General features: G+C 36.6%; 1 protein-coding gene across 3 annotated transcripts in view; it reads left to right on the top strand.

Moving 5' to 3' along the window:
- FAM240B (family with sequence similarity 240 member B) overlaps positions 1-13449 on the top strand; it is a 132261-nt gene that overhangs the window by 111325 nt on the left and 7487 nt on the right. For 2 of the 3 annotated variants that reach the window (XM_054689123.1, XM_054689122.1), the window contains exon 2: positions 10099-10244. In XM_054689123.1, the coding sequence (XP_054545098.1) occupies positions 10102-10244 (143 nt within the window). In that variant the 5' untranslated portion in view covers positions 10099-10101. Of the gene's footprint in view, positions 1-7596; positions 7685-10098; positions 10245-13449 lie in introns of those variants that run through there. The other variant, XM_037494375.2, reaches the window with a different exon arrangement.

Genomic DNA, 13449 nt, shown 5'->3' with positions numbered 1-13449 from the left:
ATTCTTCTACCCATTTGAGTTGGTTTTTGTGCATGGTATGAGGTAGTAGTCTAGTTTCATTCTTTTGCATGTGGTGGTCCAGTTTTCCCAGCACCATTTATTGAACAACCTGTCCTTGTTCCATTGCATATTCATTGCTCATTTGTCAAAGATTTGTTGTCCATATATGTGTTACTTTATTTCTGGCAACACAACACTTAGCAACAATGGTTCAGCAGGCTGGGCAACACTGGACATTAGGCTGGTTAGCACCAAAGGTAATACCACCAGCAGTGGGTGCCAAAGAGGTCAAAGGCAAGGACCAGTGTTATAGCTGTTAGAGCTGCTGGGCATCATGCCAACAGCAAACAGTTCTTTTAGTGATACCTAGCACAGGGCTGATGGTATCATTCATCAGGTAATACTGAAGGCAGAGGCAGAAGTCAGGTCTGGCAAGAAGCAGTGCTGGAGAACAGGGACCAGTGTTTTACAGCTCCATGAAGGTCTTCCCAGGAGAGAATCTGGATGAATCTTAGTGGCTCTCTCAAAGCTGACTGGAGCCTGCTTCAGCTCCATATATATGCTTCAGTTTGTCTGCTTTTCAAAACCAATTGGTCCTTTTTAGTTGATTGATACCCATGGGAGCTCCAATCAGATTGGTTCATTTATATTCCTAACTATTTGATTGGTGCCAGTCAAACTGCACCTATGTGTCCAACCTGACCTATGATATGGTTGGGTTTCAAAACTAATCATTAGTATCAGTGAAGGGGTAGGGTTATCCAACTCCAGCTGCTCAATCTCTCTGCTTGTTTCAAAACTGAAACTACACCAGTGTGTCCAGCCTGACCTACACTGAGGTTGGGCTTCAACACTTAACACTGGGAGCCTGTTTGGAACTGATGCAAGCTCAAATCTGATCAGTGCACATCAGAGCTCCAAAAAGATTGGTATACTTTCAATCCCATGCTGGTTTCATTGACTCCTCTGACAAGAATAAGGGTCAAAATGTTGGGAGTAAATCAGGTGTTGAGCAACTTCTTCGAATATCCCTAATGTGTTCTATATATAATCTCCTTTTTCTGAGGGTTCCTTCCCTCCCCGTTTCGTCTTCACCATATCTGTAGAGCCTCTAGTCATCCTGGATCATAAAGAAGGAAAGTTTGAGTCCTATATGAAATTCCCTATGACACCATTCTATAGTCTCTTAGCATAAGGAATGCATGGATTCACATGGCAAATTTGTCTTAATGTTGCAGGTGAGCTGAAAAACAATGTGTATCCCCTACTTGTTGGTGAGGTTCTTATAGTGCTTTAGTGGCAAAAAGGTAATTGTTTTTATTTGACAATGTTGTCATAAATGTGCATATCTTTTGCTTCTGCTATTGTTTCTATTGCCTAGAGTTGTTTTGCTTATGTGATATTCTAACTTTGAATTCAATCTTTTATCAAAATTTTAACTTTAGGTCTTCTTTGTGTTAGTATTGCCCTCAATATTTTTCATTACTTTATTTTCTATATGTTTTGTTTGATGGTTATTTTTTGACATTTAAAAATTTTATCTGACAATCTTTACCTTGATTTATTATTATTCTGTTATGATTCATTTTAGCGATCTTATTTTGTATTTTATTAACATACTTTATTGTTCCTTCCTCCCTTTTTTGTCTCACACTTTATAAATCAAACATTCTTATGCTTGAAATTTAGACATTTTTAATATTGTAATGATTATATTGATAATCATATTAACTTATTCCTTGATTTCTAATATGTGTCAATATTAACATAATCTCAGAAAATCAAGGAAGTATTCTCTCCACCTGCTGCCTCCTGTTTTTGCTTTCCCCATCACGACAACCTTTATCAAAGAGAATATTTTCTGAATCTTTACTTCTGGCTTAATGATGCTACATTTTTGTGTATTTTTTTAGGATATAAAAAAAAAATCATCAGTCCTTGTTTCCACAAACACAATAACATGCTCCTAGGTTCATTTTTCTTCTTATAGAAGTATTTTCTCTAGTAATATAATCAGAAGTATGAAATAGAACATTTGATGCCTTCTTTTCAGATAATATCTGCTGCCTTTCATAGTTAAGACTTTGGCTGCATATAATTCAAGACTTAAAATTTACTTTTTTTCTCAATTCTTTAAACATGTTGTTCCTTTGTATTCTTGACTCCAACAATGTTGTTGGAAAAACCTGATGTCAATCAAAATCAATTTCTTTTTCTTTAGAGGATGATCTGACTTTTCATCTTTTTGAGAGAATGTTATAAAACAAGAGTATAAATCACTTTACAGTTATAAACTTAACTAAAATATTAATGTAATAGAAAATAAGGAATCAATCAAAAACTCTTTAGAGATTCAAGTATACAGGAAAATTAGCTATCTTATGTTCAGTAAAAAGTAAAAAATGAACTTAATGGTGAAGAGTCATTACAACTTAGTGCAATTGGATGTACTTGGAATGAACATATAAGGTAGGTGTGCCAATAACTGGCAGCAGGCCAAGTGAAGAAGTATTTGTTCAAAGTCAGTCATTTACTAAAAGGAATAATAAGAAATAGTTATCATGATGATGTGTTGAAAAAGTGTTATATTTCTTTGTAATCATTTGAAATAAAAAGTAAAATTTCTGAGAAGTAGGAAATAATGTACCATAATTGTACAAAATTTGAGAGAAACTACCATTACTTTATTAAATAAAAATTATATATTTCCTTTTCCAGAAATTTTACAGAGGGCATGTGATTTTATCTTTTTGTATTATTTTATTGAGGGAACAATGATTTACAAAATTGTATAGAATTTTGGGTATAGATTCATACCTCTTCATATGTCAGTTACAACACTACACCCACCACCAAAACATCCACATTCAAGTGAAATCATCTGGTATTTGTCTTTCATTTTCTGGCTTATTTCACTTAGTATAACTTTTTTTTTAATTGAATTTTATCAAACTTTTATTTTTTTAAATATTTTATTTTATATAATTCTTACATCATTTGTCATCTTTGCACAATGCATGCATTTTCATTATGATTATATTCCCCATACAATTGCACCCCTCCTTATTTTGACTCTAGTCCTTCCTCTCCCCACCTCTCCCCCCCACCCCATAGTGTGTCTCTGGTTTATAGTTGCTTGTTGATTTTGATTTTTACTTTGTATTGATTAGACTTTTTCCTGGTCCCTTATTTAGGTTTTCTAAATTCCTGCTATGAGTGAGACCATCTGGTATTTTTCTTTTTCTTTCTGACTTATTTTGCTGACCATGGTCCCTTCTAGCTCCATCCATGTTGCTGCAAATTGCATGTGTTTATCTTTTTCGATTGCTGAGTAATATTCCATGGTGTATATTACCACATCTTCTTGATCCAGTCATCTATTTTGGGCATTTGGGTTGTTTCCATAGCTTAGCTATTGTAAATAGTGCTGCTATAAACATAGGGGTGCAGGTGCCCTTTGGAATTAATGTTTCTGTGTCCTTTGGGTAAATACATAGGAGTGGAATTGCTGCATCATATGGAAGCTCATCTTTAGCAGGTTGAGGAATCTCCACACAGCTCTCCATAGTGGTTAGACCAGTTTGCACTCCCACCAGCAGTGCAGGAGAGTTCCTTTTCCTCCACTACCTCACCAACATTTGTTGTTGCTATATTTTTTTTTTAATATGTGCCATTCTCACTGGTGTAAGATGGTATCTCATTGTAGTTTTGATTAGCATTTCCCTGATTATATCACTCAGTATAACTCTTTAGTTCTTTCTAGGTTGTCACAAATGCCAAAATTTCATCTTTTTAAGAATTGATAGCATATGATTTTAAAATGACATGATTCCAAGCAGCAGAGAGACAGGGTTACTTATCTTCTTGATTCTTACAACTTGAATTCCTTTTGGAGGATTAGATGTATTCACTCATACGATTCATTCATATGATTTCATTAACTTCATAGAAATTAAATCATAATACCAACACCTTAAAAGAACCATAATCATTATGCTATCATATTTATATAAGATTCATTGATCAAAATCAATTTTTGAACAATATTTGGAAAACTTTAAAACCAATCCTTGAAAGCTGACTGTACTTATGGGGGCCTCTGTGGTGGCGCAAGGGGTTAAAGCACTGTACTGTGAAGAAATCCGCAACCTCTGCAGTATGAGTTTGATCTCTGGCCTGCCAGGAAGTAACCCACATGGCGAGGCAGACCTCTTCTGTCTCACCCGCTGCTCCCCTCAGCAGTTTATTTCAGCCAGTCTGCCTGTTCTCTTCCCACTCTGTCTCTTGTGAATCCTCTCACCGCCCACATCTCTGGCCTGCACCCCAGCTCTTGTATGCCTAAATAAATAAACCTTTAAAAAAAAATCTGACCATACCTCTGAGGCATCCAGAAGGGAAAGGGGAGGGAAAGAGGGAGAAGTAAGAATGCAGGGGGAGAACAATGAACTGTGGGGGAGGACTATGTGTGCTTTTGGTGATGGGAGGGTTCTGGTGATCACACCTGAGGGGAGAAATCCTATTCTTAAAAAATTATCGAAGATATAAAACAATGGTACTTCATTTAAAAAAAATAAACAGCAAACAACAACAAAAACCAAAAAGCATTGTTAAATAACTCTGTTCTTCAAATTTCTTATTTTCATTACTCAGTAAAGAAGGTGTTCTCTTTTCCATTTTTTCCAGGTAAGGCCCAATTTCCTCTACTTGGTGTATGATTCAGTTCTTTTTGTAAACTTTCATCTCTACTCAGCTAGGTGCTAAGCTACAGTGAATAGAACCTCTACCTTAGAAAGAAGCTTACCAACTACTTATTACTACTTGAACATGGACTTTAATGTCACACTGTCCTACTTGCATCTCATTCCCTCCTGTAGTTGATCAAAGTGTATATAGCAATCTCTCTTAGAAGAATTTCAATAATTTCCTCTGATTAGGTAATGTGACTGCTTGTCAGGGCCATTAGGTGTTAGCAATATCTAGGATCATCAGTGTATTCGAGAGCACAAGTCAAGTGTGTCAGAAAAGATTCTCTTTTCTTGAAAGTGACCAGAACCTTCTTAGCTTCTAAGCAGTATGAATAGTTAGAAGTAAAGATAAATCTGAAATCATTTTGTTCTGGCTATTTTTGTTATCTAACAAATTATCCTCAAACTTAGTGGCTTAAAACAGCCATTTTATTTCACTCATTGTTTTTGAGGGTCGCCTCCATGAACTGGAAAAATTAGAATAGTCAAAATGTCCATCTTATCCAAAGCAATTTACAGATTTAATATAAACTCTATAAAAAATTCCAACAGTTTTTCAAGGAAACAGAAGAAACATTATAGAAATTTATATGGAACAACAAAGACCCTATATAGATAAAACAATTTTGTCAAAAAGATAGGGAATGGAGCTATTACATTCTCAGTCTTCAAATTACATATAAGACCACAATAATCAAACCAGTATGATACTGCAATAAAAACAGACACAGGGGCCAGTGGAATAAAACAGAAAGTTCTGTTTTATTAACAATCTCACATTTATATGGATAGCTAATTTATGACAAAGGAGTCAAGAATATACAATGGAGAAACAAAGTCTTTTCAACAGATGGTGTGGGGAAACTGGTCAGCCATATGCAGAAAAATGAAACTAGAACACACACACTAGCACACCAAAACAAAAATCAAGTCATAATGGATTTAAGATTTGGATATATGACCAGAATCTCTAAAATACATGGAGGAAAACATAGGCAAAACATTCCACAATATTGGCTTGAGTGATGTCTTTGGGGATGCCAACAGGAAGAAAAAAGAAAAGTACAAATAAATATTACTACATCAAATAGAAAGCTACTACACAGTGAAAGAAACTATCATTAAAATGAATTTCTCCCACAGAATGGGAGAAATTGCATATCATAATCTGACCAGGAGCTAATATATAAGATCTACAAAGAAATCATACACTATAATAAAAATAAAAGAACCCAGTAAAAAAATGGCAGAGAGCTAAATAAACATTTCTCCAAAGAAGACATCCAAATGACCATCAGGCACATGAAAAAATGTTCAATATCCCTTATTATTAGGAAGATGCAAAGCAAAACCACAATGAGATACCAGCTCACACCTATGAGAATGGACCATATCAAGAAGAAAAGCAAAACAAGAAAAAACAAATTGTGGGGAGGTTTTAGAGAAAAAGAAATCTTTGCACTCTGTTGTTGGGAATGTCTACTTTCCAACCCTAGGGAAAATGGTTATGGAGATTGCTCAAATGTTAAAAAACAGATCTACCATATGATTCAGCAATTCCTTTCCAGGCATTTAACTGAAGAATGCAAAAACACAATGAAAACACATGCACTCCTGTTTTCATTGTGGGGATATTTACAATAGCCAAGATATAGAAACTACCTAAGAGTTCAATGACAGTTGTTTGGATTAAGAAGATATTGCAAGAAAATAAATGGAATTGAAAGGTATTATGCTAAGTGAAATAAGTCAGAGGAAGAAAGACAAATAGTAGTTGACTTCACTCATATGTAGACTATAGAGAAACAAAACAAAGAAACTGAGAAAATTAACCAAAAGAAAGCCTAGAAATATTACTACAGATATGAAGCTAATTGAGGGGGAAAGTAGAGGTGGAAAAAAAGTGGGGAGGCAGTCCAATGGTGACGGGATATGGGTGCCTGTGGGTGCAACATGGTGATGTACATCTGAGGAGATGTGAATCTATTCACCTGAATCACATACAGTGCTACAAACCAATATTATCTAAATAATAAAATAATAGTGAAATAAATAAATAAAGTGATAACCCACTGGACCTCAATAATAAAATAAATGCTAAATAAGTAAATAAATAAATTGAGAGCCCTGTGGACCAAATAATGTACATGCAATTAGTAGTATAGTAGAAGTATTTAATGAAAACCATAGCTATTTTTATTATCAGATGAGTGAGTGTTCTAAATGTTTTTCCTAAGGACAAAATGTGCTCCTCCAAAATGGGATGAGAGCCACTCTAAAATGGGAAGTCTATCTCATTTGGCTGTGTTTTATTGGAAAACACTTACAAGGGGTCAATTCTTGCTCCAACTGGGAGAGAACTCAGCAGACCATGAATGTCATCACCAGATTTGATTTGAGGATTAATGGCTCCAAGAACAAGATGCCTCGCTAAGTCTTCCTGTAATGTTACACCCAAGATCCACTCTTTGTCCCACCATTCCAGACCTTTTTGCACACTGAGGAGCATAGGGTGGCTTTTCACAAGTCTCAGAGGAGCAGGGCACATGGGTAATTCAGTACAAGTTCAAAACCATCTCTCTTGGTTCAGGCCAAGTCAAAGCCTCAGGGGACCTGCCAAAACAGAAACTTGGTGCCCTGGGGCAGGTGGAGCCTAGAGAGATGGGATTTGTTTAGAACCATCTCTCACCAGGAGGGAAGGCTACAATGTCCCTGGAAAGATATTGTCTGATTCTGCTACTAATTTGGCACAAATGACCTTGAAAGGCTGAGGGATATCTGTAACTCCTCCACTTGGTATATAGAGGATACAGCAATGAGATTTCAGGACTGCGCCCGTGGTCTTCACAAGTCAGAGCTGAGGAGTCAGCAGTGGGTGCTGTGAGACTTAACTCCTTTGCATCCCAGCAAGATACCAATCCTGAAAATTCATCTTTAAGGTACAGTGTGTTGAGCTTGTATAGTCAGGAGTGGGGACAACTCACATCTGGGACTGGGAATTGAGACACGCAACTTAATATACAGGTGTCCCTTGTTAGCCACTTGAAAAGGCCAATAGATTTTTTTCCATCTCTGATTTCTACATGTCAGTGGCACATGATTTTCAGGTTAAAGAGTGTGAAAAGACCAGAAACCAGTGTTGATCTCACTGAGGAAACTTTAAGATTAAATCAAATACAAATCATATTTCATATTGACTGATAATTTATCCCAAGGATACATTCATTATATGTCACAGAACCATGGAGCCTTCTCAGAAAGCTGATGATCAGGATGAACTGTTAATTTTGGATTTTACTTCACAGAGTAACCTGGGACTGGGGAATAAACTATAGAATTTTCTTTTGTTTTAGTTTATACAAATGCCATTATCTAGATCCTCATTAGATAGAGGTTAAGTGCATGAACCTCACACAAAGTCAAGGTATAATAAACATTATTTGATTAAGTTATATTTATTTGAGCAGTAGCTCTAGTACTCTTTAAGTGTAAGCTAATTAGTGAAGTAAATTTAAGAATTACTATTAGATTTATGATTGGTTCAAAACTGGCAATGACTTTTTGTAAATAGAATTTACTGCAAATGGATAAAAAGTCTAATTAAAAAATGTTTTTGCTACATGGGTGCAGGGTGATAAAACTGCTCATTTATCATTTGTTTAAAGAACAATCACATTTTGCTGTATATATGGAAATGAGGAAGCTGAGATACAAAACCCCCGTAACATATAAGATAAAATCTATTTATTCCCTTGAAGCTGATGCTGATAGGTTTCCCTGACTCTTGGAGTCAGAGGGCACCTCTAGAAAGCCAAATTTCTTCTCACTGCAGGATATTTACATATACCCTACACTTTCCCTTCCAAGAAAAGATTTTTCCACCTCTCTGATACAGGTGCCAGAGTCTATTATTAACATAATAGATCTAAAATATAAAACATTGTATATTATAAATCATTCTATATTATACATCTATATTCTGTTATCCTATATAATAAAATATTGTAATTGTACAGCATAGAATAGTTTTCCTATAAGATAAATATGTAGATAATGTAATTTATTACTTTAATCCTTTTCTAAACTCCTGTTCTATCCCCTTGCCCTCAGGCTCTTCCCTGGAAACCCAGCCTGCACAGAATCACTGAGACTTTGTGGCCAGGGAGTGAAGGTCTAAGTTTTATTCCAATCACCAGATAGGGGCAAAGCTCTTCTCTAAGCAGGCACTCAGCAGAAGTCATAAAGAGACCTATTTCACAGTCCTTTGCACTTATATGCCTACCACAGCCACTAAGATCTGGACGGTGGGTGATGTTCAAGTGAAAAGTAGATGTTTTTTAATATTAAATGTGTACTTTCATGGGACACAGACATACAGCCAGAACTTGCTCTGGACATAACCATTTACAAATATAATTAAGTTATTGTGTGATGAGGTTCTGTAGAAAAGAGACCATCCACTTGGAAGATGCACTGACCAAGGTAAAGTTTCCATTCTTCCATATTTGTTATGAGATGATAGACAATTCCTATCTCTGTTTGCTCATTTGAATAATGAGTGCATGGCCACCTATTTCATGGGGTTGTAATGAAGATCAAATGTCACTGTATATAAAATGATAAAATGTGTATGTGTTCAATTAATGGTTGCTGTTATTCTATGAGGAAAGAGGCAAGAATATATTTGTTGTTCATCTATCTGTCACCCATTGTGTTTAGAGATTTTGCATATACCATCACATTTTATGCACACACACCCCACTGTGATCTAAATTAAAGTATAATTTTTTATAAGTTAGGAAAGTTAAAACTATGACTTTCATACAAATACAAAAGGGATCTATGTGAGATATATTATTTAACTTATAACTGAGAAAACTAGTATTACAGTTTTTTCTAAGGAGAATTCAAAACACACACATAAAGAGGCAAACAAAAATACTGACATGAAATTATAAGTAGATGAAAAATTGTTTGATATTCACAGAGATTACAATTGCATTCCACTGTACAAAGTTTATTTGAATGTCTAGCTTCAAGAGTCATTTGCATTGCCAGCATTCTTCTATAATTTACAGAGTTGAAAAACTGCTCAAAGACAATGAAAGAAGTAGACTTTGATCATCTGATACCTTTTTTATATTTGCTCATTTCAAAATTTTTCACTATTTGCTGACATAATCATTTTTATCTGCATTTACAGTTGGGGAAAAAGACTTATGGTAACTGGTTTGTCTCCAGTCACAAGAAGTATAAATGGCCCATGTCTGGATTCACACTCATCTGTTATCACTCCAATCTTAGAGTGGTTTTATTTGAGGTTCTAGGATTTGTTTTTTCTTTTAATTTGCAGGGGATGAATAATCAATATATTCGCCGGGAAGTCTTCTGCTGTGAAACTTGTCATGAGCTCAAAAGCTTCTGGGAAAAAGAAATTAGCAAGCAGACTTGCTACCGGGAACTAGAGGAAGATCGTCAGGGAAGGAGTGCCTTGAGGAAGTATGTAGATTGTTTCTCTACTAATATTTTTTAAGTGGTTTTCCCCCAAAATATGCCAAATGTAAAGATGGAGGGATTGAATTATTTTCAAGAATGCTTAAGAGTGGATATGATATGTTAAAACCATTGCAGCCCCAAGAAGAAGCAAGAGGTTGAAAGAAGTTTATTACATTCCTTGGTCTGGGGGTGGGTAGGGGTGGCACTAGGATTTCATAAGGTGGCAGTAGATAGAGGGGAAGTCCAAGCCAGAGCCTTTATTGTGGTTTCCAAGGGAAAAGCAAGGCAGGAGACAGCTCAGATTTGTCCAGTTTGAATCAATTGCAGGGGGCATTGGCTATATATTTGATCTCTAGTTGTTTGGTACTTGACCCTGGGATGATTTAGGGCAGGCAAATATGGATTCATGTGTGAGAGTTAGATAAAGATGTTGCTGGAGCCACAGACTCAGTATTAGCTGAAATTCTCCTCAGCATCTCTAGGAAAAAAATAGCTCTAAGAAGGATAGTCTTTCCCAGGCCAGCAAGGTTTGTAAGATGGCAAATCATAAATTGCAGAAAATAAAAAACATGATAATACTTCTAGTCAGTCAGTCTTGCCCCCATCAGGGTTTTTTCAACTTCAACATTGTTGACATTTATGACATTATTATCAGCTGTGGGGATTGTTCTGTTCTTTGCAAAATGCTTAACAGCATCTCTCTAAACATTAAGGGAGACCAGGAGCACTACCCTCCCACAATGTGATAACCAAAAATATCTCTTGACATTGCCAAATACCTCCTGGAGGGCAGAGTTGGCTCTGATTGCGAATCAATGACTTATAGATATAAGTAAGTATATATATATACACACACACACACACACACACACACACATAAATAAAAAAGGACATTTATATCTTGATGAACTGAAAAAAGTCTCTTCCCCATCCCAGTTGTTAAGTCCCCAGCACATGAAGTTATACTAAATGTAAGGGTTCAATCCACAGATACGTGTAAGTGTGAAAGATCCCATCTAAGATGAAACATTAAGATTCTGGAGGCAAGAATAATGTGATCTCCCCCACTCTGACAAGTGTTAATCCAGCTGGAGGAATCTGCTGGGAAAGAAACATTTACTTATGTGAAAAGACATGTGCCACTTGTGTCAGCTTTGCTTTCAAATAAAGAGCCAGCAACTGCCTTCACATGTGCTCTGCCTTTGGAGCAGATGGGCCAGCTCAAACCTCCAGGGCTGTCTGGGTTCTATGGTCCTAAAACGAGACCCACCCAGCCAGGCTAGCTGTTAATATTTTTTGCTAAAAAAAAAAAAATCCATATATATCCTAGATGTACCAGGCTCCTCAAAAGAATATAGATTTTTTCAAACCAAAACCAGAATATCAGAGTGTTTGTTTAAATCCTACTGATCTGACCAGGTTGAAATGCTGTCCTAACAGAATAATGGTCCTCCAGTATACGCTTGCTGAGCAGTACAGACTTACATGGACCTTTTACTGTTCCATGGACTCTGCCTCCTCAAACTACACTATACACAAGTGCATACCCCCAACAAACATACACACACACAATACTCACACCCTTTTTTTGCTTACCCTTTGTTAAAAAAAGGCAAATGCAAGCTGCTGTGCAATGAAGAAATGTTCTAAGTGAACACTAAAAGACAAGCTCTAAAACTTTCCACTAATGCCTTTGCTGATAGGAAAACAAAGCCAATAATGCTGTGCGGTTAAGCAGAAAGCACTCTTGCCAAAGCTGGGCTGAGGGAAAACAGGTGTTTGCCAAGGGCGTGTTTGTTAACACAGGCCTGAAGTTACTGAGTGACCAGAATGTGGCAGAGCTGCAAAGAATCCATTTACCCTGGTAACTGAAGTCTCTGGTAAAGACCTTGGAGGTGTGATCACAAGGCAAAGTGGGTGGCCTCCAAACTGAAAAACCCCTTACTCCGGCTGAGTCTGACCAGGAAGAAGCAACACAACGGAGATGGGATTAACTGAAAAAATTAAAAACTGCAAATAACTAATTAAGGCAATTTGAGAAAAGTTAGGGACAGGGCAAGTACAGTAGTAAAACTCCCTGATTTGCAAATAAGTCTGTTTTGCCTTTAAAAAAGTTAAAGTGCATAGAGTACAATTGGAGTACTGAGATCTGAAAGGTGGAGGTGAATTCAGTAAACGATAAATTCCGTAATGTCAGGGATTATTATTTTACTATCCGTCTCTGCATGTGGTAGCCACAAAAGTGCTTTACTCAGCTCCTTCATGATTCCAGGCAATGAGGATGAGCACAGCTGCCCCAACCTTTTTGAATCAGCCACTGCCTTTGAGCTGCCACCACATTTATCATTGAACTGACTGCTCCAATCAATGACCGAGAGTGGCAGGGGTAACCATTCTGGGAAAGTCCTCCTCCTCCCTGCCCCTAAGAGGGCTCCCCTGGTTGGTGACCTTTCCTCAGGGACTCCACAGCAGTACAGTCTTAGGTTTTCCCAGAACTGTACTGTGGTGTGGGGCTCTTCTTCCCCAATCATTTCTTCCTTCCCTCTCTCCTTTCACAGGTACCACACAGTGTGAAGTCTGAAGTCCCTCCATTAACATTCCAGGGCCCTCCTCATTTATTTTTTCGTGTATGTGTCCTCCACACTTATTTATGGAAGGATCCAAACTGACACATTTATTGAGTGCCTACCACACAAGAAGTAAAACTAATTATGTGCCCAGTTGATCTTCACTGTTTCCCAATAAGGACATTATGAATCTTGTTAATGAATCTCACACATATGGTCAGACTACTTCTCAAGGGGAATTTATATTCTTAGATATTATCTCTAGCTCCTTGACAAATCTAATGAATCTGAAATAACAAATCACAAACATATTTTGGTCTACATTTGAAAAGCAGGGTTAGTCTTTCTAAACTTAAGGAAAAATGTTCTCTTCAACATTTTACTGCTGTTTTTTTGCTTCTCTACTGTATCTGGATCTGTATACTAATTTTTAAGCATTATCTTCCTCATATTGATTTTTCTTACTACAAAAGAAAAGATCCATATATGTCCTTTTATTCACCAATTTACTGAGACCCTAAAGATAAATGGAAATAACACTGTGATGAAAGTCATTGACCAAACGTACCAGCAAACAATATAAGTATTCATAAAACAGGATTTATGAGGAACTTGGATAGATGGCACCCTTAATCCATCAC

Source organism: Talpa occidentalis, unplaced genomic scaffold (genome assembly GCF_014898055.3).
Source record: "Talpa occidentalis isolate TD23 unplaced genomic scaffold, MPIMG_talOcc4v2.1 talOcc4.7, whole genome shotgun sequence".
NCBI classification, from domain to species: Eukaryota; Metazoa; Chordata; class Mammalia; order Eulipotyphla; family Talpidae; genus Talpa; species Talpa occidentalis.
Note: the sequence above shows the minus strand (reverse complement) of the source record. Positions and strands in the feature narration are given on the sequence as shown.